We start from the raw sequence: 25,836 nt of genomic DNA, 5'->3' as shown, positions 1-25,836 counted from the left end.
TGAATCTACAGGGAAGCAATCCCCTCCTGGCCCATGCAAACAGCAGCCCCACACAGAAGAGCTTGTCCCATGCTCCTGTTTTGTGTGGGTACAAAATCAGGTCTCTGTAGCATCAAATGCTTTCAACTCTCACCCCTGGCAAGGCTTCAGATCACTTAAAGCCTTGGAATGCCAATGACAGGGACTGGCCCTGGTCTGGGGATCCTCCTGGGGCTCTCCAGCAGCTCTGGTCAAAGAGCATCACTGCTGTCACCAGTCAGTGGGATGGCAATGGAGAAGGGCTGATCTCTCAGCAACCACTTTCCATCCTGTCTGCATCTTTCCCTCTCTCCTGAGACAAGTGTGATTTAAATTTAAAGAGGACAAAGAGGCCACCCAGGAAGGGACAATTGACCCCAGGCCTTTTCCTCTGGTCCTGGGTTGTCCCTGGACCACACAAAACAGGGAAGAACAGCCACAAACCTGTGTTGGCATCACTGGTGTCTGGCTGGTGCTTATGTGGGGGCTGTGACTCCCATCTTCTCCTGTCCCCTTCCTCCTCCATCCTCCCTCCCTCCCTGGTCCTGCACTGGGTAGGATCCCGTGTTGCTGTGGGATCTGTGATGGATCAACCTGAAACACAGGGTTCCTGGTTTGTGGAGACCTTTGAACTTGGCTTTATCTGAAACCAGCAGGTAGCCAGCCCTGGCTGTGGCTAAGGAGAGCTGGGCAGCCCCACTGGGCAGCTCGGCCTGGACGGGCATCCCTGGGAGCCACAGAGATGCCAGGGCATTGCTGGGAGCCACTTGGGACTCTGAAAGAGAGGAGAAAGAGCTGCCCAGAGGCAAAGCCTGGTCTGAGGTCTTGTGTAGACAGGGTGCCTGGGCAGAGCCTCAGACCCAGATCTGTGGGGCTGGGTTTGTCCCAGAGCCTGAATCCCACTGGATCCCTGAGGCTCCTGTGATGCTGTGCTGGAGCCGCTGACCTTCCCTCTGCCGTGAGCCTTCGGTGCTTTCCTGGGAGCCAGGGCCACCTTGTGCTGAGCCTGGGCCAAAAGTTTACTGGCCTGCAAAGTAACACCATGTTCTGAGAATTGCTGATGCCCAAACTGCTGCTGCCGCCTTGGAAAACGCTCGGTTGGCTTTGTCCGTGGGGATTCTGCTGTTCTGTAGCATTTTAAACAGCCGCTGCCAGGGGATGCCTTAAAACGTGCTTCAGCGGCAGCAGTGCACTCCCTCCAAGTCGTGCTCCCAGGCTTTTCCTCCCTGCAAAGACCCTCTCTGCCCCTCTGCCGGGCAGCTGCTGCTCGGCTGTGCCTGTGTGAGCCCAAACACTCTCCGAGCCAGGGCGAGGTCTCCCGTTCTCCCTCTGGGGCGCTGCTCTTTCCACCCTAAACTGGTTTTTCGAGTCATTTTTTTCAGATGTGCCTCCATCTCCGCCGCTGGTGCTGCTCACCTGCGTTCGGGGAGGAGCCTCCCGGGAGCTGCTCTTTACTGCGCCGCCGACCGTCCCTCGCTGAGTCCTGGCCTTGCACCCCGACAGAGCCGAGCAGCGAGCAGGGAGCCAGCGCCCACCACCAGCACTGTGCAGACCCCGGGACACCAGCTGGGACCTGGCCAACATGTTCAAGGGGGTGGGCAAAAGCTCCCCGAGCAGAAGTTCCCCCAGCAGAGGTTCCCCTGTCAAACCGAGCAAGTAAGTGGGACCCCTCTCCTCTGTCTGCGCTGTCCCGTGACCCTAGGGGGAGATGAGGGATGGGTGGTCCATGTCTTTTAAGCCACCCTAAGTGCCATCGCTCCGTGGAGCAGCAGAAGGTGGGGGTTTTTCCAAATCGTGCTACCCTGGCTGTTGTACTCGTCTTTGGTGGGCTTTGTGCTTCCTCCCAGAAGTGTCCGTGCAGCCCCTGGGATGTGCTCAGAGCTGTGATCACTGAGCAGGGAGGTGCAAAAAGCAAGTGGGAGCAGGATCAAAGCAGCCCCTGTGCTTGGGTGGAGCGGGATCTGCTCGGTGGTGAAGCAGATCCCACCCAGCCTGGCTCTGGGATCCTGGGATTCCCTGGCTCTGTCAGGTTGGTGTGATGCTGCCCAGGGATCCCTGGAGAAGGATGCTCAGCCTGGTGCTGCTCAGGTGGTGGAGGTGGGTGAGGATGGGTTTGCTGGTGGCTGCTCTAACCCAGCCTGGGACAGGCCGGGTCTCTGCAGGTGGAATCGCTGAGTTTGCCTCTTTCAGACCTGCTTGGAGCAGCCTGGTCTGGTGGAAGGCGTCCCTGCCCATGGCAGGGGCTTGGAACTGGATGGTCTGTAGGGTCTCTTCCAGCCCAAACTATCCTGTGATTCTATGAAGAGATTCCCTCCGTTCTGAGGGAGTGAGGTGTGTGATGCTTCCCTAGGATCAGGGAGTCCTCTGGGAGGGAGTGCTCCTGCAGGGAGATCTCATCCCTCCCTCCAGCTGCTGTTGTTAACTCAGGATTATTTTCCACCTTCCTCAGCAATTTTGCACACTGTAGTGTTGGTGGACTGATTCCATGGGAATTCTCTGCCCTGCCATGGTTGGAAGCCGAGGAAATTGCCAGGGGTGTTGTGCTGAGGAAAAGGGGACAAGAAGGGAGAAGGGGGTGCTGGCCACATCTCCTGGGACCACCAGCAGCAGTCCAGGACAGTGTCTGTGTGTGTGTGTGGGCACCTGGCTGGTCACAACACGGTGCTGGCCCTCAAATGTGCTGGTTTGGGGGCCCAGGCCAGCCAACAGCCACTGAGGAGCGGGGTGGATGGGCAAGGCAGCAGGGCCTGGGGACAAGGTGACCCCAAAAAGGTTGGGGCTGCCCATGGGGATGTTGGGCTTACTGGGAACCACTTGGGACTCTGAAAGAGAGGGGAAAGAGCTGCCATGGGAAGCTTCAGTGGAGCTGAGCACTCACAAACTCATCTCAAAGGCAGGTCTGGGGGCTCTCTGAACACCAAGCCTTACCTGGAGCCTGGCTGCAGTGAGGCACCTCCCCGGCAGTCCAGGAGCTGTGTCAGGCTCTGGTTTATTCAGCCTTACTAATGCAATCTCTCCACCTCCCCAGCCAGCTTCCAAAGCAGGCTGGGGATTCCTCAGGACCCTGCAGAGGGTTTGGGCAGGCTCTCCCCCAGCATGAACCTCTCAGAATAACTGGAGCTGCACCCCAGCAAGACCTCACACCTCTTCCCCGTGCAGGATGGAGGCTGGAGCCAGGAGCACAGCAATTACTGAGCTAGTTGTGCTTGTTTCAGGAGGCACCAACCATCAGACACGGCCTAATTTGCTTGGCCATGGCCTGGGGCTTGGTCAGCGCCCAAAGTAGCTGAGAAAATGAAGGTGGATGAGTTGTCTGGGGAGCAGCTGCCAGCACACGCTCTGCAGATGGCCCCAAGAAAATGTTGATGGCCCACAGCTGCTCTTGGTGGCCCTGAGGCCAGAGCCTCAGCAGCAGCTGAGTTTCCCTGTCTCCGGGGTTCACGATTAGCAGCTGGACCCCCATAGAGGGGCCTTGGTCCCCAGGGCCATGGTGTTGAGCCTCCCAGCTCTCAGGGCCCTTTCCTGCCTCGTTTGGTGGATGCATCCCAGGGAGGCACCAGCAAGCACAGGTTTGCCCCCAGGAGCAGCCTGGATGTGCCCTGCTCTAGGTGGAGGCACTGCGGGGCTGAAAGGGAAAACTCCTGAGAAGGTGGAATTGAGTTGGATCTGGCTGGACTGGCTGTGCCTGGGTGTGATTTTGACAAAGGCTGTGGGTGGTTTGGGAGGTGGATGGCAAGTCATCTCCCGGGATTTAAGTGTCTCCTGGGATTGCTGCTTTTTCCACCACCTCCCTGTGCTTCTCCCCAGTCAGCCTGGAGCAGTGTGGGCCCTGGGGACAGGCAGGGGCTCAGGGACTAACCCAGCACTGGCAGGGGGTCAGTGGTGGCCTGCTGGGATCTGCTGGCAAGTCAAAATGTGCCAGGACTTCTCTGTGTTAGGGAGAACAGACCCAGCTTTGGGCCCTGCAGCCATAAAGCAAAGTCCCCATGAGGAAGGGACAGAGGGGTCAGGGACTGCAGTGGGTGGTGCTGTGGTCCTGCCCAAAGTGCCCTGGCAAGAGTGACCAGGAGTGGGGGACAGCCCTGCTGCTGCTGAGAGACACCGCCCCTTGTGTGCAGCTGGACTGTCCAGGAGGCAGAAAGTGGTACAAGAAATGAACCAATTAATAATGATAATAACAGTGCTGTGCCTCTCCTAGGCATGAGATAGCCCTAGGGAGGAGGCTGCCCTGGCTCCTGAGGAGGAGAGCAGGAGGAGCTTTGCCCAGCCTTGCCCTCAGCCATCCCGGGGCTGTGGCTGTACCATGCTCTGTGTGTGGAACCAGACCTGAATTCTGGGCGGCTGAGGGGTTTCCAACACGAGCTCGTGGCTCCCTGTATCCCACCTGATGCCAGGCCACCTCTCTGCAGCCCAAATGCCAGCATGTTCACCCTGAAATGCAGGGCCCACCTGGCTCAGCTCAGGTTGAGTGAGAGCTCCTGCCCAGGGGCAGCAGGGATGGGCAGGGGGACATCCCAAGGAGGGACAGTGATGTACCCGAGTCACCAGGGGCTGGGTGGGTGGGAGTTTGCATGGACTCCTCTCAGCACACCCCTGCTGCTCCTGAGATGGTGTTCTCCTCTTTTCTCTGAAAATCAGGCTGTTTGCAGCATCCTGGTCTCCAGCCTCAGGTGCCCCGTGCAGCACAGGCTGGGATGGGCTGAGTCCCCATGACCAGGAGGTTGCTGACATCTTTTCAGTCCATAGTTTTATTCTGGCTCAGCCTAAACAACGCAGATTCCTGTGTCCAGCCTTAGGAACTAAGGGATGGAGTGCCCCAGTGTTTCCTTCAGCCAGAAAGGGAGTGCCAGCAGGAATAAACAGGATTTAGTTGGTGATCTACCACTGATGCCTTAAGAGGCCACCTAGAAACAGAGACTGGACAGGAGTAAGGGAATAAGGCAGGTATTTATTTGAAAGGCCTTCAAAGGTACCCCTGGGGAGCCAGAGGCCACTGCCCACATGGACCCCAAGATGGACAACAGGTCACGAGTTCTTCACACTTTTATAGGTTTGGTTCATTTGCATATCAAGGTTAATTCTCCAATTAAAGCTTCAGGTTAATGATGTAATTCCCCTCAGCTTGCCCCCCTCTCAGAGGCTTTTGGTTTATACTTTTTGGGCCTAGGACGGTCTGAGTGTCCTTGAAGAGCAGGTCTGGAGAGGCTTTGTTATGTCTGCCTGGCACGAGAGAGCAGAAATTAACAGGCTACAAGAAACTTCAGTTACACACTGGGCAGTGCAGGATTTGAAAAATACAAAAGTTAAAACCTAAGGCATCACCATCCCTGGGAAGGCCAGATCCTCATTCTCCCCTCTTGGAGCGGCACAGAGTTTTCCACAGCCACAGGACAAACTGGGATGGACTCAAACAGGACACCCCATTCACGCTCTTTGGGCAGGAGCTGAATTCAGCCAGACCTCCTGGGAGGACGATGCTGTTGCCGGCGCTCTGGGAGAGGCTCCGTGCCCCGGGCCAGCGGCCAGCGCAGCCCGTGACTCACACTCTCCTTCCTGCGCAGAGAGCCCGGGCAGGAAACCTGGGTGGTGCTCAAGTATTTGCTCATGGGACACCACCTCATTCCAGGCGTGTCAGGGATGAGTGGGAGATTGTGTAACCTCCTAGGGAGGGGGGACCGCTGAGAGCTTCCAGCCTGCTGCACGCTCAGGCTGACGGGGACCGAGTCCTGGCTCTGTGCTGCTCCCATCCATCCACCCCGTTGTGCTGGGAGTCAGGGACAGCACCCATCTCCCTGAGCACTGCAGCTTACACCGGGAAAGGGCATGGATGGAGTAGGAGGGATGATTAACGGGCTATAAAACACAGGTTGTAGCAGGGGATGATGCTTTGGTGGTGATGGATGTGCTGCTTGGGCTCTTGGGCTCCGTGATCCCTGGAATCAGACCCTGCACAGCAGTCCCCTTTTCCTTTGCTGATGTGCATTCCAGGCAGGAAGGCTGAGGCATGGCCGGGAGATGCTGCCAGCCCCAGACCCCCGGGGCAGCTGAGAGCTGCTGTGTGCAGGCCCACGCTCGGGAAATTAAAAACAAGGGAGGAGCTGGGGAAAGGGGACAGGAGGATGCTGTGAGCAGGAGCGCTGCGGCTGTGCCTCCTCTGGAGTCACACGGGCCGTGCTCAGTGTGGGCTGAGCTCACTTCAAACGGGAGCTGTGGCACCCGAGTGCTTGGCTTGGGGTGACTGTAGCACTCCCTGGCACATTACAGTCACTTGGGGCTGTAATAAATGAACATCCCAGCATCTGTTCCAGCCTTTGGAATGAACTGTGGAACAGCTGGAGCCACGATTAGGAGCTGGAGCAATGACAGAGCCATTAAGGGAATAATTTCCCTCTGTCCTTTGCTGGATTCAGGGGCTCAGAAGGAAAGCACGTGGCTAAAGGGCAGATGTGGTGGCTCTGCTGCAGGACATCACCTTTCTCCTACCTTCTTTGTCCAACCTGCCCTGAGGAAGTGTCCCCCCACTCCAGCTGACCCCCAGTGACATCCCACTGTTGCTGCTCAAACTCTTTCCTGCTGGTCTCAGGTCCCAGCACGGGCACATAACGCGCTCAACCTCTGCTGAACTTTGTCCCATCGGCAGCATTCCGAGGGCTCCATCCCTTCGTGATGCTATCACTCCACACCCTCCTGCCTCTGCCCACATCCTGGCAGTGCTGTGCTCTCCCTGCCTGCAGGGTAGGGCCGGCACTGTCCTCAAGGGCAGATGCTGTTAGAAACAACAGGACACGAGGACAAAGGTGGCACCGAGGTTTGTGCTTCCGTGACTGCAGGGAGCGTTGGGAACCATCCCGTGCCTGGCTGCAGGCTTTGGATCCAGCTGTTGTGGCAGGGCTCGAGGTGCTCATTCCCAAGGGTGGTGGTGGGATAAGGGCTGTGATGGCACCGTTGGTGGTGGCACTGAGGTGTCAGCAACTGGGAATGGTCTGTTGGGGACCTTCAGTGACGCCTCACTGCAGCAAGGAGGGCTGGTTGGTGTGCCGTGGCCTTGGGAAATTAGTCTTGGAATCATAGGATATCCTGAGTTGGAAGGGACCCACCAGGATCATCAAGTCCAACTCCTGGCCCTGTGCAGAATACCCCAAGAATCCCCCCATGTGCTGGGAGCATTGTCCAAACGCTCCTTGAGCTCAGACGGGCTCAGTGCTGTGACCACTTCCCAGGGGAGCCTGTTCAGTGCCTGAGCACCCTCTGGCTACAAAACCTTTTCCTGATATCCAACCTAAACCTGCCCTGACTCAGCTTCATGCTGTTCCCCAAGCTCGGAAAACACCACAACTACAACAGCCTGCAGCACCCAGAGGGGCTTGTGGTCTGCATAGCAAGTCCTTGTCTCCTGCAGCCCAGTCTTGGGGTGGCACTGGGCTCTCCAGTGTCTCAATGGGCCCAGCTGTGGACAGCTTCACATGGAACAGGATGGAAGCTCTGGGCTGGGCTGAGGGGCCACCTGTGCCAGCAGCCAAGGGCAGGCACCCAGGGAAACACCTCCAAACAGGGTGAGCATGTTGTGCTGCCTCTCCAGGGTGCTCCCCTGGCCTCCAGCCGTCTGTGGCTTCAGGTCTTCCCACCCCAGATGTGGTGTCGATGCTTTTGGGAACCCTACAGCAGTTTTTTTTCCCTTCATTTTTTCTGGGTTTTTTTTCCCCTCTCTGATGTTTTTTTGAATCCACACAAAGTTTTGAGCATCTGCAGCAAGGAGTTGTGCAAAATCCCACTACCACTAGCTCTGAACACACCAGCTCTTGGCTGAGGGCAGCAGCCGGGCACTGACAACTTGTGTGTGTCCATGCCCTTGGCCACAGCTCAGACTCTTTCTTCAGAGACACAGAGGACGTGGGGGAAAGGCCTGGGGCAGGTCCTGGGCAGTGATGGACGGGGTGAGCTCTGCTTTATCTGCTTTACCCACCCATCTGCTTTGCTGTTCCCTCTCTCAGGTCCTCCACAAACGAGCTGGCCGTGCTCATCTCCCGCATGCAGACTAATGCTGACCAGGTGGAGAAGGACATCCTGGAGACTCAGTCCAGCCTCCAGCAGGTCAGTTGTGGCAGGGGGTGGGTGGTGGGAGGTGAAAGGCTTTGCCTAGAAATGCAGTGTCTGGGACAACAGGTCGGGTGTCTGCTCTGTGCATGCTGGTGTGGGTTTGGGGGCTGACTCGAGGCTGGGGAGGAACAGACACCCCACAAAGCCTCCCAGCCCCTGGGCTGCATCCCGAGGCCACTCAGATTCTTCCTGCTCAGTGCCTCAGGCTTCCCTCAGCCAAGGCCTGTGCCTCACAGCAACCCTGGAGGCTGCAAGCCTGACCTGCACAGCCCCTGGGTGGCAGGGAGCTGGAGCAGGAGGCTGGGCTGGGCACCAGGGCTCCTCTGTGGTTGGTGTGTGGAGGATCCAGAGCCTCTGTGTTGGCCAAGGAAAGTGTTGTGAGGTCTGTGTGGTCCAACCAGGCTTTTTCTTCGGTCTCTCTGGTCTCCAGGATTCCAGCAATCACCAGAAGAACAAGCCTTTTGAGTTCCAGACAGAGAATGCTAGGAACTTGAAGGAAGCTGAGATCCTGCTGAAGGATCTCTTCCTGGATGTGGACCGTGCCAAGAGGCTGAAACACCCACAGGCTCCTGAGATAGAGAAGGAGTGAGTACAGGGTGGGGACTGGTGTGATGGGGGCACCAAGCAATTGGGAAACCCCCAGGACATAGGATGAACTCCAGGCCTTGCCATGAGTGCTAGTTTCACTCTTCTTCCCACAGAGTTTAGCCCTAAAATCAGCTTTTCTGCCAATATATTATAAAGATATTGGTATGCAAAGTGGCTGCCAGAACAATTGCCCAGTCTTTTGGGAGCTCTTATAAAAGGTACTAGAAAAATGCAGAGCTAAAAAGTGGCCCCACTCTCAGGACAAATCCCCTTTTCCTCTTCCTTCCCTAAAATAAATACCTTTCATTTGGGGCAAGCACAGAGTCAGAGATGGGTGTTGGAGTGGGAGAAGAGCTTCAGTTGGCTTCTGGTGCTTTGCTTCCCTTCATTCCCAGCCCTTCTATGTAGAAATCAGGAGGGAGTTCCCTGGCTGGGAAGGGACAGCCCTGACTTCCCTGCAGCATCCTCCTGGGTAGTAATTCCTGAGATATCCCTGGAGATGGAGAACAGCAGGACAAGTGCTGGACACTGCTGAAGGAGGCCAGGGCCACGAAGGGACAGCAAAGTACTCTGGGTCTTGCAAGTGTAATCTGGGCTCCACAAGGCCCACCTTGGTTCTCCTGCTTCCTGACTGACACAGGAACCTGTGCCTTTCCCCTTGGCAGCATCCAGCAGCTCCATGACCGTGTGACACAGCTCTGTGCCGAGTACCGGGCCCTCTACGAGCAACTGAACGTCCCCGAGCTGGGGCCCAGGGTGGACTGGGCCAGGATCCTGGACCAAAAGATGGTAACAGCAGCTGGGTTTGGATGTTATCTCCCAACTCCTACCAGGCCAGATAATGTTTGCTGTTGCCTGTAGGGCTGTGCCAGCCACTGCATGCTCAGCATCACGCAGGGATGTTGGAGGTGGTGGGAATAATTCAGTGGCCCTGGGTGGGAGGAAAACTTTTCTCTCACCGCTTAAATCCCTCTGGAGCACCCTCTGAATTAGCCTCTTCAGATTAAGAGTTACCAGAGGGGGACCAGGTAGAGAGTCCTGCTGTGGGATGAAAGGGTGGAGAAGGTGATGTTTCCTAGGATTCTACAGCCCTGCCTTTGAGGGTGTCACACTGCAGGGTCTGGGTATGTGGAGTGCCCAGACTGGAATCAGTTTGGATTCCCCTGAAAGTTGGATGGTAATTAAGTGCATCCAGTGCAGGTCACCATGGGCAGGGGGCTGGCTCAGCTCAGGTCTGTACCCCAGGGTTATGTGTCCTGGTTATATTTGCCCCTGTGTATGGCTGGGGAAATGGGAAACAACAAGAAAATCCCCTCCCTTCCTCCTGGACCACTATCAGATACCAGATCTTTTCATGCCCTGCCAGCCCTGCCTGGGGTTTCTCCCTGAAATGAAGCCTTTTGCTTTAGTCTCTGCCCTGACTCCTTTTGCACAGAAACAAGTCAATGCAGGACAGTATGGCCCTGGCATGTCAGAGCTGGAAAAGCAAATAGCTGAGCACAACATCCTCCAGAAGGAAATCGAAGCCTATGGGCTCCAGATCAAGAACCTCCGTTCTGGGGTAAGGCACCCGCCGTCCTCTCCTTGTCCCTGCCACTCCACTGGGGACCCTGCTGGCTCTGCTCAGTGTCTGGCCCTGTGTCCCACCTGCTCCTCTGCACGGTGAATGTCCACCCTTGTTCTGCAGAGGGCATGGGGGGCCAGGGACGGGGCTCCTGGGTGGTTTCTAAAGCGCATTCCATAAATCAGTTCATCAGCATTCACCACATGTTTTGCTAACAGCTTTTCTTTATCTATTTTTTTTGTTCACCTCCTTGGTCTTGGCTGTGTTGTAACCCAGGATGTGGCAGATTTAAAAAGCCAGTACAAGGACTTGCTGGTAAGGTTCTCGGTGGTTTTCTGAACAGATGGGGTCTTACAGCAGAGTAACACCATCCCTGATGGGCAGGGAATGCCCAGCTCAGAATAGGAGCTACCCCTGGGCTTGCAGAGTAAAGTTGTGTCCCTTGCATCATTTCCCCATTTCCTCCCCTCCCTGGCATAGGTGTAAAGAACTCTTGCTGCCCTCAGGGCAATGCTGAGAGTGAGAGCCATGTCTCTCCTCTTCATGGGTCATGGATCTGCAGTTGCCTCTGTGTCCATGAGCACAGGAACCAGGAGGCACCAGGAAATCCACCCCAGCTCACACGCTGTTCCCAATCAGGATTGCAAATGTGGAGGCTTGCCCTGATCCCTAACAAGGGCTCCAGAGAGGAAATGAGCAGCCAGAGCAAAGGAGGTGGCCAGGAAGAAGGTCCTGGGTTTACTCAGCTGTGCCCATGAAGGTTGATGCTGAAAATGGGATTTGTGAGAAATAAAGCAGAGCTGGGCCAGCTCTGAGGCTGCCCCAGGCACCAGCCCACACCTGGGATTCTGGTTAGACAAACATATCCTGTCTGTGAGGAGGGAAAGGGAATGGCAGCCCCATCAGATAAGAGCCAGCGGTGGAAGATTTCTCACCAAGGTTTCTGGGAATCTCCTGCTGGATGTGCAACAGGAGTGTGGTCCTGGGGAGCAAGAGGAGGAGGGGAGGGGACTCCCCAGGCTGAGCACTGACACTGTCTCTGTGCTGTGTGTGGGCAGAAAGCTTCCATCTGGCGAGGGCAGAGCCTGGGCAGCCTCTACCACCACCTCCAGGGCTGCACCAAGGAGCTGGGCTACCTGACAGACCAGCAGACCAAGATCCTGAAGCAGGACTGGAGTGACCAAATGATGGATGTCCAGAGCGTGCGTCGGGAGTACGAGGTGAGCTCTGTGTCCTGGCCATGAAAGGCTGGCCAAGCCTGGCATGTGGGATCTGCACATCCCCCACTAGCCCTGAGCATGGGGCTTTCCAAAACAGAGGGGGAAGAGACCCCCTGGGTCCATGCTGGAATTAGGGATGAGCTGCTCTGTGTGACCCTTCCAGTCCCCTGAGCTGACACATGGGATCAGACACTGGAGAGCTCTCAGGGAGGCTTTCCATGGTCACAGAGGAGGGAAGGGCTCAGTGCCACATCAGCCTCAGTGGCCACAGTACAACACCCAGTGACTGCCATTTGCTGGGACACAGGAAATGAGAGGGATAATTGCTTAGGAAAATGCTCTTTGAATGAATGCCCTGATGCTTTCTGAGGCCTGAGCGTGTCTAATTTGTTTTAGCTCTGCCTAGCCCCTTCTGTTTTAAAAAACAAACAGGCAAGGGTGCCTGTGCTTTGGGAGTCTTACCTCTGCCATGTTTGGTGCCCCAGGAGACCACTCTGTGCTCCCTGCATGCTCCCAAGGTCAGGAAGTTTCTCTTCCCCTCCAGGATTTCAAGTCCAACGAGCTGCTCAGCCAGGAGGAGTTGGTGAACCACCTTCAGGACGATGGGGACAGGATGATCGAGCTGAAGCACCCAGCCATCAAACCCATCCAGGTAGGCAGGAGGGTCTCTTCTCCAGCCCTGTGGGAGAATGAGAGTGTTCATGTGCCTCAAGAGCCACGTGGTGGGTCGGAGGAGACTCCTTCACCTCTCCCTGCAGTTATGTTACTCTTTCCTTCCACACTGCACTGGTTGCACTGCAGCATCTTTCTGCCTGCCCTACAGGGAAGCTGAGGGAAGTGCAGGGTCTTCATCCTTTCCAAAATTTCCAGGAGACAGTGGCCAACATCTGTGTGCTGGGACCAGCTCCCGCTCAGGTGCTCACACACATTGGTGCAGCCACCCTCACACTGTTAGGAAGTCCCAGCTATGACATGGAGTGACTTCTCCCAAGTGACACCAGCTCCCAGCCTCCAAGGCTGAATTTCCAAGCCTGCAGATGCAGTGCCAGGATAAGGTGGGCTCTCAGTCCCCAACACCACTGGAGCTAAGACCACTTGAGAAGTGATGGCTGCTCTGTATGAGCCAGGTCCTCCTCAAGGGGTGTCCTCACTCAGGCTCAGCATCAGGCAGGGCCTGGGCACAGCTTTGTCTCTGCTCTTCCTCTGATCTCTGGGACTTCTGAGGAAAGGAGAACCAGTGGTGGGGGAGGTAGGACCAGCTGGAACCCACTGAGATGTGCTGTGTCCCACCACAGGCTCACCAGGAAGCCTTGAAGAATGAGTGGCAGAATTTCCTCAATCTCTGCATTTGCCAGGAGAGCCAACTGAAAAGTGTGGAGAGCTATAAGAAGGTAAAAAGCCAATTCATGGGCCATGGCTCTGCAGGTCAGGCCAGAGTGGGCAGGCTGGGAGGACAGATGACAAAGGGATAAGGATGGGAGACCCTTTGCTTGCACCTAGCAAAGGTATTTTGGGGAAGCACCCCTCAAAACATAACCTTTTAGAGGTGCTGGGAACTGAGAGACCCCACTGGACTTGGAGACAGTGATGTCCCCCCATGCTTTACTGTTTCCCTCCCCACACCTCCAGTTCCAGGATGATGCTGAGGCCGTGAGCCACTCCCTGAAGAAGATGAGCTCTGACCTGGACACCAAATACAGCAAGTTCAACAAAGACAGCCCTGGGGTGGTGTCAGATCTGCTGCTTCAGCTGGAGGTGAGGCCTTCGGGGCTGGTGGCACCAGCCAGACCTAGGGGCAAACCCAAAGTTAAAAACTCCCCAATAAATTACAGAGGGGAAGGGAAAGAGGTGGGTAAATAATCCTACAGGGAGAGCTCAGCCCAGCTCTGTGCAAGGGAGGGGGAAGCCCAGAAGATCCATGCTGCTCACACTGCCCTGGGATGTCACTGTCCCCATCAGTGACACCCAGCCAGGCCCCAGGTCACCATCAGAGCAAAGGAGAAGTGCAGGGAGGAGCCATGTGTTGTCCTTAACATAAGACACTTGGATTAGAGGGCCTGCAGAGTGTGAGCCGCTGGCATCCAAGCAGGGAAAGATCCTCCCATCTCCTCAGCATTCTCATGAGCCAAGGGCAAGGGTGGGAATAAAGAAATCTGACCTCAGGGGTGAGATGCAGATAGGAAAGGAAGATTTGCCCCGGAGAGAGGGAGGGGACACGTTCACCACGGTATCTTCCCAAGCATGCAACGCATTTTGCTCTCAAGAGATGCTGGAATCTTGGTACTTTCTGACACTGGAATGCAGCCACCTCTTGGCAGGCCGGTGTTCCATTTCGGAATAGGAAAACTTGTTTGGGATATTTGATATGACAGTGTGGGTTCACCTAAGGTTAACCGAGGCTGTGTCCTCAAGGGCAGATCTGTGAGCAAAGGAAACTGAGGAGAGTGCTGGTAATGAAAAGGGGAAGAAGGGACATGGAGGGATCTAGAATGGAGAAACTCCCGACTCCACCCCACAAGGACAGATGGGTCCCAGCATAATCACTGTAGTGTGACCCTCCCCTTCTGTTTTATCCCAACCTGGTCACAACCACTGTCTCCTCTGTTCTGTCTAGAATGAGGAGAAGGCGTTGAAACAGGCAGAGAAGAGCATCGCTGACCTGAAGAGAAGGAGCAAAGAGATCAGCCCACTGAAACTGCGCAGGACACATCCCTCCCAGCCCCTCACCCTGGACACCCTCTGTGACTGGGATGCTGGGGAGGTGAGGGCCAGACTAGCAGCACCCTCAGAAGACACAGAGAACTGGATTCTTCTCTGGTTGCTCCAGACCCTGGCTCTGTGGTGGGAGGAACCGTCCTAGTGCCAGGAAGCCAAGCCTTTCACTGGGTTTTGTGTTCTCTCCCAGGTGCAGCTGACCAGAGGGGACAAGTACACTCTGAAGGACAACAGCAACCCCCAGATGTGGGTGGTGCAGAGCAGCACTGGCGTGGTCCGGGAGGCACCTTCTGCTTGTTTCTCCATCCCTCCTCCTGACCCTGAGTCCATAGACAAGGTCAATAGGTGAGTCTGCAGCAGAGACCCTGACCCAGAGAGACATTTAGACTCTCTCTTGGGTCATAACCAGCCTGACTGCAGAGAAACAGCAGCTGGGGACAGGCCTCTCGACTATCTAGTACTGAATCCCTCCTGGAGGGGGATTTTTCCCTGCACCCAGGTATCTCACCCAGGTGCCTGCCATTCCTCAACATCCCTGCACGCTGCACAGCCCTCACTGTCAAAGAGTTTTCTGGCAGTCAGGTTTGATTTCTTCACTGAAACACGTGACTCGCATAGGTTTGACTAAATTCATTGCAGAATCAGTCTGGAGCTTGGGACTTGCCAAACAGGACAGAGTTATCTGTGGTATCTCCTCTCAGCCAGCCCCAGCTGGAGACTGAGAAATGCTCCTTGAGCCTCTGTGTAGGTTTGCTGCCTGCCTGTTCCTGCTGTTCCCACAGGATGGGGCGGTGGTGCAGGGAGGTCGGCATTGCCTTTTTAATCATGGCCTCAGGTGTTTGGGTAAATCAGTGCTGCTCCAGTGCTGAGGAAAGGCCACAGCCCAGACTTGGAGCTATGCAGGCATGCCCAGGGTGGGAGCTTTGGTCCCCAGTGCCATGGGTGTCATTGCTGCATTGTGTTGCTCTTCCTCAGTGTGTGCCCCTCTTCACACATCCCAGACTATTGAAGCCTTTGGATTTATGGGTTTCATGCATGTTTTAAAATAGAAATTCAGTTCCTCTGCACAGAGGGACAGCCCTCATCTGACAGCAGCCAGGCAAGCTGGGAATTGCTGGTTTTAGCCCACAGTGTTTAGCTGGAACAATCCACAGCAGGGATGAGAACTGGCCTGGTCCTTTCTGTTCCCCCTCCTCCTCCTTCCATGAGTCTTTTGTCACCCAGAAATATTTTTCTGTCCTTCCAGCTCTGGCAGATCCCAGCCCTAGTTTCATGAGGCAGGAACCATCCTTACAAGACTTGGCATTTCCAGTGCAGCAGCCACAGAAGCAGCCACTTGTACTCGCTTCCTGCAAGGCTGCAAAGCACTGCAGCCATATGAAATACATTTCCAGCTTTGGTAGCTTCTGCTGAGAGTTGGAAACACTGGCTTCCTTGGGAGAACTCAGCTGCTCAAACCAACCAGCTGCTCTTGCTGTCATTCCCTTTCCTAGGGGATGTCCCCAAGTTACAACAGGCTGCAGGCTCCCAGCCTTTGAGGACACCTTCCCTTGCCTTTGGGGCCAGCTCCCCAGGACAGCCGTGCAGCTGCTGCTGTGCAGGGCTCTGTCAAGGCTTGCTCAGCTCTGTGTCCCTTCCTGGCTGATGATGCCCCTCTCTGCTCACAGGTTGGAAGGGGAACTGAACACGGTGAAGCAGAAGCGAGCAGAGGTTCAGAGCACCCTGAGACGCAGCCAAAAGGAGCAGGTCCAGCCCAGCCAGCAAGGTTTGTCAGCTGGATAGTCCAGCCCTCTCCAGAGGCAGCCCTGGCAACAGAGCACCCACCCAAGGTGGGCAGAGGCACCTGCAGTTCACACACAGACACCTGCAGAGGTCCCTGTGGGAGGCTGCCTTCTCCTCCATGGCAAGGAACAGCTGACAGGATAACTTGACTCCTGCCTCAGCAGTTCACTTAAAGTCTGCTGCCCTTCTCAGGCCTCTGAGATTGACCTCCAGCTCCATCAACAGCTGCAGGGTATTTAGGATTTCAGGGGGATGTGCCTATCCAGAAACCTTAATTAAACCTGCTTTGTAATCTGGGTCCCTTGCAGTTCTCTTCCCTAGCTGGGGGCTGTGGGATAAGCAGGCACAGCCATGGCTAAATCCCAACCCTGGGTTATCTGTGTTATTCCCACAGCTGTAGTTCAAAGGCTCCCAGCAAAGCTGAGAAGGGATGTGTCTGCATGGCAGCATTTGGCTTTGTCCCTCCTTTGGACTTGAGCTCTGGCTCACCATGGCAGAGCTAAAATCTGGGGATTAACCTAAGATATGTCTCACTACAGCTCTATCCAGGAACCCTCCAGCAGTCCAGGATGATCCCCAAGCTGACCGGCTCCTCAGCAGCCTGGATCGTGTTGGCAAGGACCTGGTCCAGGTAGAGAAGGAGGTCTTGAACCGAGTGAGGTCTCCTGTGAACTACAGCGACCCTACAGATGACCTTGGCAGGAGGATCAAACAGCAGCAGGTGAGTTGGAGCAGGAGCAGTTTGGTAGCACTGGGTCCTTGGCCCAAAGCAGGGTGACGTGGGAATAACATGGGAGATGACAGCTGGTGCTCCAAAGGAGAAAACCATGCTGCAATTTCAAGGGTTTCAGGCTGGCTTGAGCCCTTGAAATGGGACTAAATCAAACCCTCAGAAAATGCAGGCCCTTCCCTTGGCTCTGGAGCAAGAGGGTCCATTCATTTCAGAGCTGTGATCCAGGTGCCAGTCTTGGGAATGCTGTCACCCTGCATTCTCAAGTCTGTAACAAAAAGACTAAGGGATAAAGGGAATTAATCTAAGGGCCAGCTTTGGCTCACCTGATGGGAAGTACAGACTGGTAAACGTCAGTGGGACAGGAAAAGAGGCAGTGCCCTGGAGCCCCCCTCCTTTCCTCTGGGTTAAGGTCTGGGTTTGCAGTATTTCAGCTTCTTACAGCTTCATCTGTGAGTATTTATCCAGCCCCAGCAGCAGGATGGGCTCAGGCAGGTAGGTTTTTTCCATCTCTGTCTATTTGGATCTCTTTCCCAAACCCTGCCACTGCCAGACAGCCACAGTCTGGATGGGGCTGTGCCCCAAGGGGCAGCTCCTTATGAGAGGGGTACCACGCCCTGAGCCCCACAGCCAAATCCACCCCTGAGGGAGACATATTTCCACAGCAGCACTGTTATGGCTGTGTTGGGTGACTCTGCTTCCATCTGGTGTGCCAGGAAACAACAAAGAAACTTGAGAACCTGGGGGCAGCCAAGGATGCCTTGCAGAAGGAGTGTGAGACCTACCTTTCCAAGAAACCCACCAGCACCTCGGCTTCCCAGCTCCCAGTCACGCTGAATGCCCTCAGGAGCAAATACAATGATGTCAATATGCTCTCCAGCCTGTACAACGAGAAGTGAGTGATGGGGATGAGGGAAGGAAGTGTCCTTGCACAGATGTGCCAACACAAAAGCATGACAGAAAATGCTTTTGATCTATATGAGTGGTGGTTGAGGTCCAGTGCAGGTTGGAAACCTCCCATCCATCATCAAAGGCACCTCTGAAGGAGTTCCTGTGTGTAATTTGTGGGCAGATCCCCCCAGTGTGGAAAATGCACCACAATGGGTGTGTGTCCCAGCTCTGCTGTGTGGTGAACTGCAACATATCTGACTCGTGAGCAACACGACAGGGGTGTGAGTGCACATTGCTTGTTCTCTGACATGTTGCAGAAGCTCTAATCTTAAGTAAGGTTAAACATCCAAAAACAGGGAGAAAAGAAGAAGAATAGGGTTTCTATAGCTAACCTTGTCCTGTTGTTTTCCCCTTTCCCAGGGCTAAGGCTGCCCTGAACCTGGAGACTCAGATTGAGAACACAGACAAGATTGTCAGCACGTTTGAGGCCAAGCTGGCTCAGGACAGCATCATTCCTGCATCCCCCAATGCCCTGCAGGATCGAGCCAACGATCTGCAGGTAAGGGAGCATCAGGCTCTTCCTTAAGGATGGGAGATCCCTGAGCTCGGGGAGCAGGGTGGGAGGAGCTGGACTCTGCTGATTTGAGCACCTTGAGGCACCAGCAATGAAGCCTTTTTAAGGGCTTGTTCCTTGAAGGTTTAATGTTGGTGTTTCAGGCTCACCTGCTTTCACTGGACAGCAAAAAACTTTGTCCCTCTGTCCCTCCCTTTGGGGTCCCTAAAAGACATCATGACCCCCTTAGCATCTAATCTCTGTTGCTCTGCCTCACACCTATCCCTAATATTTCCTGCTCCCAATCTCCTTGCCCCGTCCTTAGCACCCACAGAGACTTTATTTTTTCCTTCCTCAAAATCTCTCTGTTCTGCTCCCTGTGCTGTCCAACCTTGTTTCCCAGCTTCCTTGGTGAATAAGCCTCACTGCTCCACCTCTTCCACCTTGGAGAGCCTGACCATCCCCCAGCTCCCACAGTTAGTGACACTTTAAGGAGGGTGTTTGGGTGTTGCACTGACTGCTGCAAACCTGGAGGTGCCTTTTCTCCCCCCTGCAGAAGATGAGGCGGGACCTGGTGGCCCAGGAGGACTGTGTGCTGAAGCTGAACCGGGGGCTCAAGGATGCTGAGCACAGCTGCAGTGCTGTGCAGAACAACTTCCAGGAGTACTGCCCTGACCTGCCCCGGCAGAAGCGGGAGGTGCAGCTCCTCAACGATCGCTACCACGCCGTGGCTGACCAGCTGGATCAGCGGTGAGGAACTGTGGGGTCATCTCTGCTGCTCTTAGCTAAGGTGGACGGGGAGGGGTCAGAGCCCTGAGTATGTTCTTCATTGCAGGACCCTGATCCTGACCACAGTCCTGTAACATTGAGGACCAGTTGTGTCCTGCTGTGTAGTTGCCACTTTCCTACTCACAGCACAGGCTTTGAGCTTCCAGAGTTGTGCTCCCCACTCAGGGATCAGTTGTCACCCCCCTGTTTTTGTTATCTTGGTGTTTGTTGTGGTGATATTTTCACTTTAGTGTCTTCCTAGGAACTTGCACATGAATCTTTGCCCTTCCCCTTAACATTCCTATCTGCTTTTGTGCTGTGCAGAGAGAAGACCCTCAGAAACATCAGCCTCACCTACCAGCAGTTCCAAAACTCCAATGAGAACCTGATGTTCTGGATGAACAACCTGCCCAAGCACCAAGTGAAGACCACTGATGGGCCAAGCCAGATCAATTACAAGCTGCAGGCACAGAAGGTGTGTTCCAGGGCAAGAATACCCTGTAACTTTACAGGGATGGGGCAATTTGCTTGTGAACAGCACATGCAAAATAGTACCAGCCAGCTCGTAGCTGTGTGCTCCCCCATCACAGTGAAAGAACTAGAGAAGGATTGCAGCCCACAGATGGTGTTACCTGGTGTTACCTCACCTTGCTGGGTTTATCTACAGTGCTGGTGTCCTCCTCTGTGCCAGTCACCTCCAGGTTGAAATCCTCTCCGTGGAGAGGACACTTTCAGATCCTGAAACATTGTACTTTGGACTGAGATGCTGCATCCAGGTCCTTCACTTTCCTCTCCTTGAGCAGACTCTAAACTCGCTAGCTCAGACGAGGAGTTGGGGAGGTCTCTGCATTGGCTGCTATTTATCTTATTTGTGATAAATCCATGGGGGAGGTCCTGGGCAAGTGATAGCACTGCTGAGATATCCTAAAACCCTGGAGACTCTTCCTAAATGTCTTCCTGTTCCCACCATTCCCTCAGCTGAGCTGACTCTCTAGGCTGCATGAGTATTACCAGGCAGCTGGATTTCAGTGTGTCCCTAACACCGTGTGTGTCTCCTGCAGAGGCTGGTGGAGGAGATCCAGAGCAAGGAGCCTGAGAAGAACGCCCTGGTCAGGCTGTCCCAGAATGTGCAGTCCACACTCAATGTAAGGATGGGTTTTCCCATTTATTACTGCCTTAGCATTTCACCCAAGAGATCCTACCTGATTCTCGTGTTTCTGCTCTGAACAGGACTATGAGCTTGAAGCAGGCAAATACAGCTCTTCTCTGGACCCTTCCCTGACCGACTCTGCTGCAAAGAGGCTGCGTGTGACCCCCCTGCAGGAAAGCATCCAGGCCCAGGTAAAATGTTAAGATGAAGGCATGGAAACCATTGTCCAGCTCATTACCCATGCCCCAGTGTCCTCTGCAAGGCCTTAATCCACTCTTACAGCCACCACTGATTATGGTCCTAATCCCAGAGTCAAAGTCCTTGGGGGACCCCTTGGTCCATGGGGCAAAGCAGCATGTGAGATCCTGAATTAGGGTTGTGCCTGGCACCTTGGTTGAGATTGCTGATGCTCCTTACCACGTTGTGTATGAAGATAAAACTTACAGGGTAGGTGTGTGGAGAGAGGAAGGAGCCAGAGTTCCTCTGTGCTCTTCCCAGTTGCAGCCCGGTTCTCCTACATCACCTTGAGGCTTTTGCTGACTGCCCTCCATGTGTGAATTTGGAAAACTGGAACCTGTGTAGGCCTGCAAGCATCTAACAGGCATTCAAATAACAGGGACAGGGTCTCCTGCATGAGTCCTTAGACTCTGCATCTCTCTAAAGAGTCAGATGGGAAGACATTAATCCCTAGAATTGTGCTATACACAAAACTCAGCCAGGTGAAACAAGGTGTGGCAGAGTCTGCCATGCAACAGAACTGTGTCAGGGTGAGGGGACAAGCCTCTCACCGCTCTTTCTTTTGCAGGAAAACGATGTCACCAAGCTCTACATGGAGCTGGCAGCAGAAAATAAACAGCAGCTCAGCCGGCTGGAGTTTGCCAAGAAGATCGTTGAGAAGGTACCACCTCACTGCAAGATTGGGGTACTCTAGATTGGGGTCCAAATCTGCTCAGCCTGGGGCTTCCCCACCCCTCCCTGAGTCTCCACATCCAGGTGTGAGGAAGGACAGGAATGGAAACCCCTCTGAGAAACAGACCACAAGAAACCACAGTTTCACTGACACTGATCTTGGGTTGTGACTCTCATCACCTCTGGGGGCCCTTCGCTTGTTACTGAAGCTGTAGTTTATGCTTGGAAAAAAAGATTAGGGCTTTTAAGTCCACTTCTCTTAGCTATAGCTCATCAGCGTTCACAGACTGAGAATTTCAGATTTGTTTGTGGGTGTGGCTGGAATTTAGTGCTCACCACCTTCTGGAAACACTTCAAAGCAATAGGATTTTTATACCTTTCTAAGGTTTGAACCACCTGTAGGAAAGGTCTCAGGACTGGGTGACTTTAAGTCAGTTTAAGCTGGAGACTGGCTGTGATGCTCTCCCTCAGCTACAGCTACAAGAAGGCAGCACAAAGCACCTTTGTGGGCTGCTGCAGCACCTCCATCTCAACGGGAGGACACACCAAGTCAGTTGCTTGACATGATGGGATTGTGTCCTCATTTTCCATTTACAAACAGCCTTTTTGAAGACTGCCTGGGGATTTTGTGCCAGTTTTGCCTCCCACCATGCCATGTCATTTAAAAGATTTCTGAGTCACCTTAAAAGAGATACTTGGTTTCCCTTCCTTTTTTAAAATTTTTTTTTGTTTTTCCCTTACAGAAGGAAGTGCATGAGGACATTGAAGCTGTACATGAGCAAACCCAGAAATCTGAAAACAAAGCCACAAGCAGGGAGTCCGAGGGGTTGAAATCGCAGCTGGAGGAGGAAAGGAGGAAAGTGGCCAGGATTGAAGAGGACCTGGAGGAACACAGAAACAAGCTGCTGATGTTGAAAACTCAGAAGCCCATTGAAAGAGTGGAAGAAAAGGAGGTGATTGAATACTACAGAGACCCCCAGGTGGAGAGCAACCTGTCTAGGATGGTACAGCAGATTGAAGAGGAAGGCAAAAAGAGGCAGAGCCTGCAAGAAGACATTGATGTGATGAGCCGTAAGCTTGCCCAGATGGAGAGCGAGAAGAAGGTCACTCCTGCCCAGCTCCTCACCAAAGAGATCACAAAAATTGAGAAGGATCCAAGCCTGGATGGCCAAGCAGCCAGTCTTCGTCAGGAGATCAAGCGTCTCCAGGAGGAAGGCTTGGCTGCTGCTTCTGAACTTGAGCAGCATAAGAGGGAGCTGCACATGCTGGAGAGAAAGCAGCCCAACATCCGGGAGAAAGTGGTGGTGAAGGAGCTCATCAAACTGGAGAAAAACCCAGAAATGCTGAAGTCTGTTAGGAACCTGCAGTTACAAATTGATGAGGAATCCTTCAAAAGAAAGTCTGCAGAAGAAGCAATAGTAAAAGTGAAGAACAAGATTGAGGAGGTGGAAAGACTGATTGAAACAGCAGAACCCAAAATTATTGTTAAGGAGGTGAAGCAGGTAGAGCAGGACCCAGAGTTACTGAAAGAGACTTCCAAGCTTAAAACTCTGATTGAAGAAGAGAGGAGCAAAAACTTGATGCTTACAGGTGAGCTGGGAGAGCTGCAGAGCCAGTACAGCATTGCAGAGAAGCAAAAACCCAGGATAGAGGTGAAAGAGAGGGTCAATGAGATCTTCCTGGTGGACCCTGAAACGGAGCGGCAGATTGCACACCTGAAAAGGGAGCTGCAGGAAATCACTCTGAAAAGGACAAAGATTGACAGTGAAGTGGAAGAGGCCTTAGCAGAGCTCAAAGTCCTCAGGTCACAGAAACCAGAGGTGGAGTTTAAGGAGGTCATAGAGGAGGTGGTGAAACATGAAAAGAGTCCAGAGATTCTCAGAGAAATTGACAGGCTGAAAGAGCAACTCAACGAACTTGTGAACACCAACGGCAGGACCCAGGAGCAGCTCATTAGGCTGCAGGGGGAAAGGGATGAATGGAGGAGGGAGAGATCCAAGGTGGAAACCAAGCTGGTCAACAAGGAAGTCATCCGCTATGAGAACGATCCGCTCTTGGAGAAAGAAGCCGATCGCCTGCGTCAGGAGGTGCGCAACATGTCCCAGAAGAGGAGAGCTGCAGAGGATGCCATCTATGACCTGCAGAATAAATACATGCTGCTGGAGAGGCGGAAGCCAGAGGAGAAGGTGGTTGTTCAAGAGGTGATACTGACCCAAAAGGATCCAAAGCTCCGAGATGAGCACAGCAGGCTGAGACGGAATCTGGATGAGGAGGTGAGCAACAGGCGTCGCCTGGAACGCGACGTGCAGCAGGTTCGTGTGCTGGTGGAAGAGCAAGAGAAATTGCTCAACTTTCAGGAGGATCGAAGCAAGAGGCTTGCACTGGAGAAGGAGATGAGACAAATTACACTGAGAATAAAGGAGCTGGAGGAGAGCCCAGCCCCAGTGCAAGAAAAGATCATTATGGAAGAAGTAGTCAAGCTGGAGAAGGATCCAGTCCTGGAACAGTCTGCCAGCAACCTGCGCCTGGCGCTGGACCGGGAGAAGATGGAGGTGCTGAGCTTGCAGAGAGAATGCAAGAACCTGCAGGTGCAAGTCGATGTCCTGCAGAAAACCAAATCCCAGGAGAAGACCATCTACAAGGAGGTGATTCGAGTGGAAAAGGACAGAGCACTGGAGAGTGAACGTGCACGCATCTGGGAGCTGCTGAGCAGGGAGAGGGGAGCCAAGCAAAAGGCAGAAGAAGAGGTACGGCGGCTCCGGGAGAAGATCGAGAGAGCTGAAGGCATGAAAAGGACATGGGCTCGTGAAGAGACGGAGCTGCAGAAAGCCAGGAACCTGGCCATCCAGGAGAGAGCCAACTTGGAGAGTGAACTGCGGGAGCTGGAGAGGCAGAAGCAGCAGAAAGTCCTCTTCCTTCGGGAGGAATCCAAACTGCTCAGCCAGCGGACTGAGAATGACAGGCAGAAGAAGAAGCAGCTGGAACATGAGGTTTCCCTGCTGGAGGCAGACATCCTTAGGGAGAAGGACCAGATCTACAACAAGGAGAGGTTCATTCGGGATCTCCAGTCAAAGGTCAACCGTGAAGAAATCAATCATGAGACCCAGATGAGAGAGACAAACCTCTCCACCAAGATCTCTATCTTGGACCCTGACACAGGGAAGGACATGTCTCCTTATGAGGCCTACAAGCGAGGTATCATAGACAGAGGCCAGTACATCCAGCTGCAAGAGCTGGAGTGTGACTGGGAAGAAGTCACCACCCTGGGCCCAAATGGGGAAGTCTCACTTCTCCTTGACAAGAAAAGTGGGAAGCAGTATTCCATCGATGATGCGCTAAGGCTGAGGAGGATCACAAAGGAGGAGTACCAGCTGTACCGGGATGGCAAGATTCCCATCTCTGAATTCGCCTTGCTGGTGGCTGGGGAAACCAAGCCTCCCTCGTCCCTCTCAATTGGCTCCATCATCTCCAAATCCCCGCTCACATCACCCACCACCCACCAAACACAAACCTTCTTCCCCCCAGCCTCACAGAAGGGCATATCTGATGACACATCCCCCATCGCCGGGGTCTATGACACCACCACCGACACCAAGTACAACATCAAAACTGCCGTTGCGAAGAAGCTGCTCGATCCCATGACAGCTCAGAAGCTCCTGGAAGCCCAGGCTGCCACGGGGGGCATCATAGACCTCATTTCCAGGGACCGGTTCTCGGTCCATAAGGCGATCGAGAGGGGGCTGATTGATAGGACCTACATGCAGAGACTGCTCAATGCCCAGAAAGCTTTCACAGGCATTGAGGACCCAGTGACCAAGCGAAGGCTGTCTGTGGGGGAAGCAGTCCAGAAGGGTTGGATGACCAAGGACAGTGCTTTCCCCTACCTTCAAGTCCAGCATCTAACTGGAGGGCTCATCGATCCCAAGAAAACTGGTCGCATCCCTGTGCTGGAAGCTGTCCAGACAGGGATGATAACGAGCAACCTGGCCAACAGGCTCCAGGATGAGTCCAACTATGAAAAAGATCTCATTGACCCTGTCAGTAAAGAGAAGATAAATTACAAAGAGGCCATGGCCCTCTGCCAGAAGGATTCTCTGAGCCACCTTCTGCTGCTCCCGGCCGCGTCGGAGGGGTATCAGCGGTACCACCAGGCGAGCCGTTCCCCCAGGCTTTCACGGTTCAGGCATTGAATGAATTCAGGCACATACTGGGGCTGGTTCCTTCAGGAGTTCATCCCTTCAGAACACCTCTCCCCACGGGGCAGCAGGCTCACAGGAATGGAGCATCTAGCATTTAGGGCTGCCTACTTTTCTCTCTTAGCTACCTGCTTCCCAACACAGCTCAGTGGTGTGAGGAAGAAAACATGGTCATGGGCCGGCCACAGAGGGGCCCCCACAGTCCCCAGGTGGTGTTCCCTAATCAGCCCAGAGAGAGGTTGATTGCAAGAACTCCACGGGCAGTAGGTTAAACGTGGCTATGCCCAAAAAGGGGGGAGAGCCAGAGCGTTTTCCAGTTGGGTCATTCTGCATGCAATAAACTTAGCAAGTGAGTGTCTGTGGCTGTGTTTTCTCTGCAGGCTGTGGCTGCCATGTGGCTGAAGGCACAGCTACTCCTCCCCCATGCAATCCCATGCCCTGCAGCCCAATCCACAGAGGGTTTGCTCTCCCTCATCTCCCAGCACTGAACCACCTAAAGTGTCCTTCTGCCTATGAGTCCATATTTTCAAAGATTTTGTTATATTTGTCTTTAAAACTGAAAACCAACGGGACTTTGCTTCCTGGTCATTTGGACACCTCTAAAAGAGGGGCTTGAACGCCAAAGGGGTGCAGTCCCACCCAACAGTACTGGAAA

At 54.1% G+C, this 25,836-nt stretch overlaps 1 protein-coding gene across 1 annotated transcript; it reads left to right on the top strand.

Moving 5' to 3' along the window:
• The first annotated feature begins 1,403 nt into the window (after window positions 1-1,403).
• EVPL (envoplakin) lies at window positions 1,404-25,539 on the top strand. The gene is made up of 22 exons (XM_032129066.1): window positions 1,404-1,674; window positions 8,010-8,109; window positions 8,546-8,700; window positions 9,369-9,492; window positions 10,139-10,264; window positions 10,544-10,582; window positions 11,326-11,487; window positions 12,032-12,139; window positions 12,783-12,878; window positions 13,117-13,242; window positions 14,102-14,248; window positions 14,393-14,547; window positions 15,870-15,967; window positions 16,524-16,705; window positions 17,431-17,609; window positions 18,026-18,164; window positions 18,715-18,908; window positions 19,251-19,401; window positions 19,988-20,071; window positions 20,157-20,267; window positions 20,882-20,974; window positions 21,729-25,539. Exons 1-22 carry the CDS (start codon window positions 1,601-1,603, stop codon window positions 25,173-25,175), a joined length of 6,090 nt encoding a protein of 2,029 aa, XP_031984957.1. The 5' UTR covers window positions 1,404-1,600; the 3' UTR covers window positions 25,176-25,539.
• Window positions 25,540-25,836: the final 297 nt, after the last annotated feature.

This window comes from Corvus moneduloides, chromosome 19 (genome assembly GCF_009650955.1).
Source record: "Corvus moneduloides isolate bCorMon1 chromosome 19, bCorMon1.pri, whole genome shotgun sequence".
NCBI lineage: Eukaryota > Metazoa > Chordata > Aves > Passeriformes > Corvidae > Corvus > Corvus moneduloides.
This window is presented reverse-complemented; position numbering and strand designations above follow the sequence as displayed.

Excerpts from the sequence above, each read along its gene's own strand:
- EVPL (XM_032129066.1), top strand. The coding sequence starts at position 1,601 with ATGTTCAAGGGGGTGGGCAAAAGCTCCCCGAGCAGAAGTTCCCCCAGC. Across the intron at positions 19,402-19,987 it reads ACAAGCTGCAGGCACAGAAG|AGGCTGGTGGAGGAGATCCA; the intron begins GTGTGTTCCAGG and ends TGTCTCCTGCAG. Across the intron at positions 20,268-20,881 it reads AGGAAAGCATCCAGGCCCAG|GAAAACGATGTCACCAAGCT; the intron begins GTAAAATGTTAA and ends TTTCTTTTGCAG.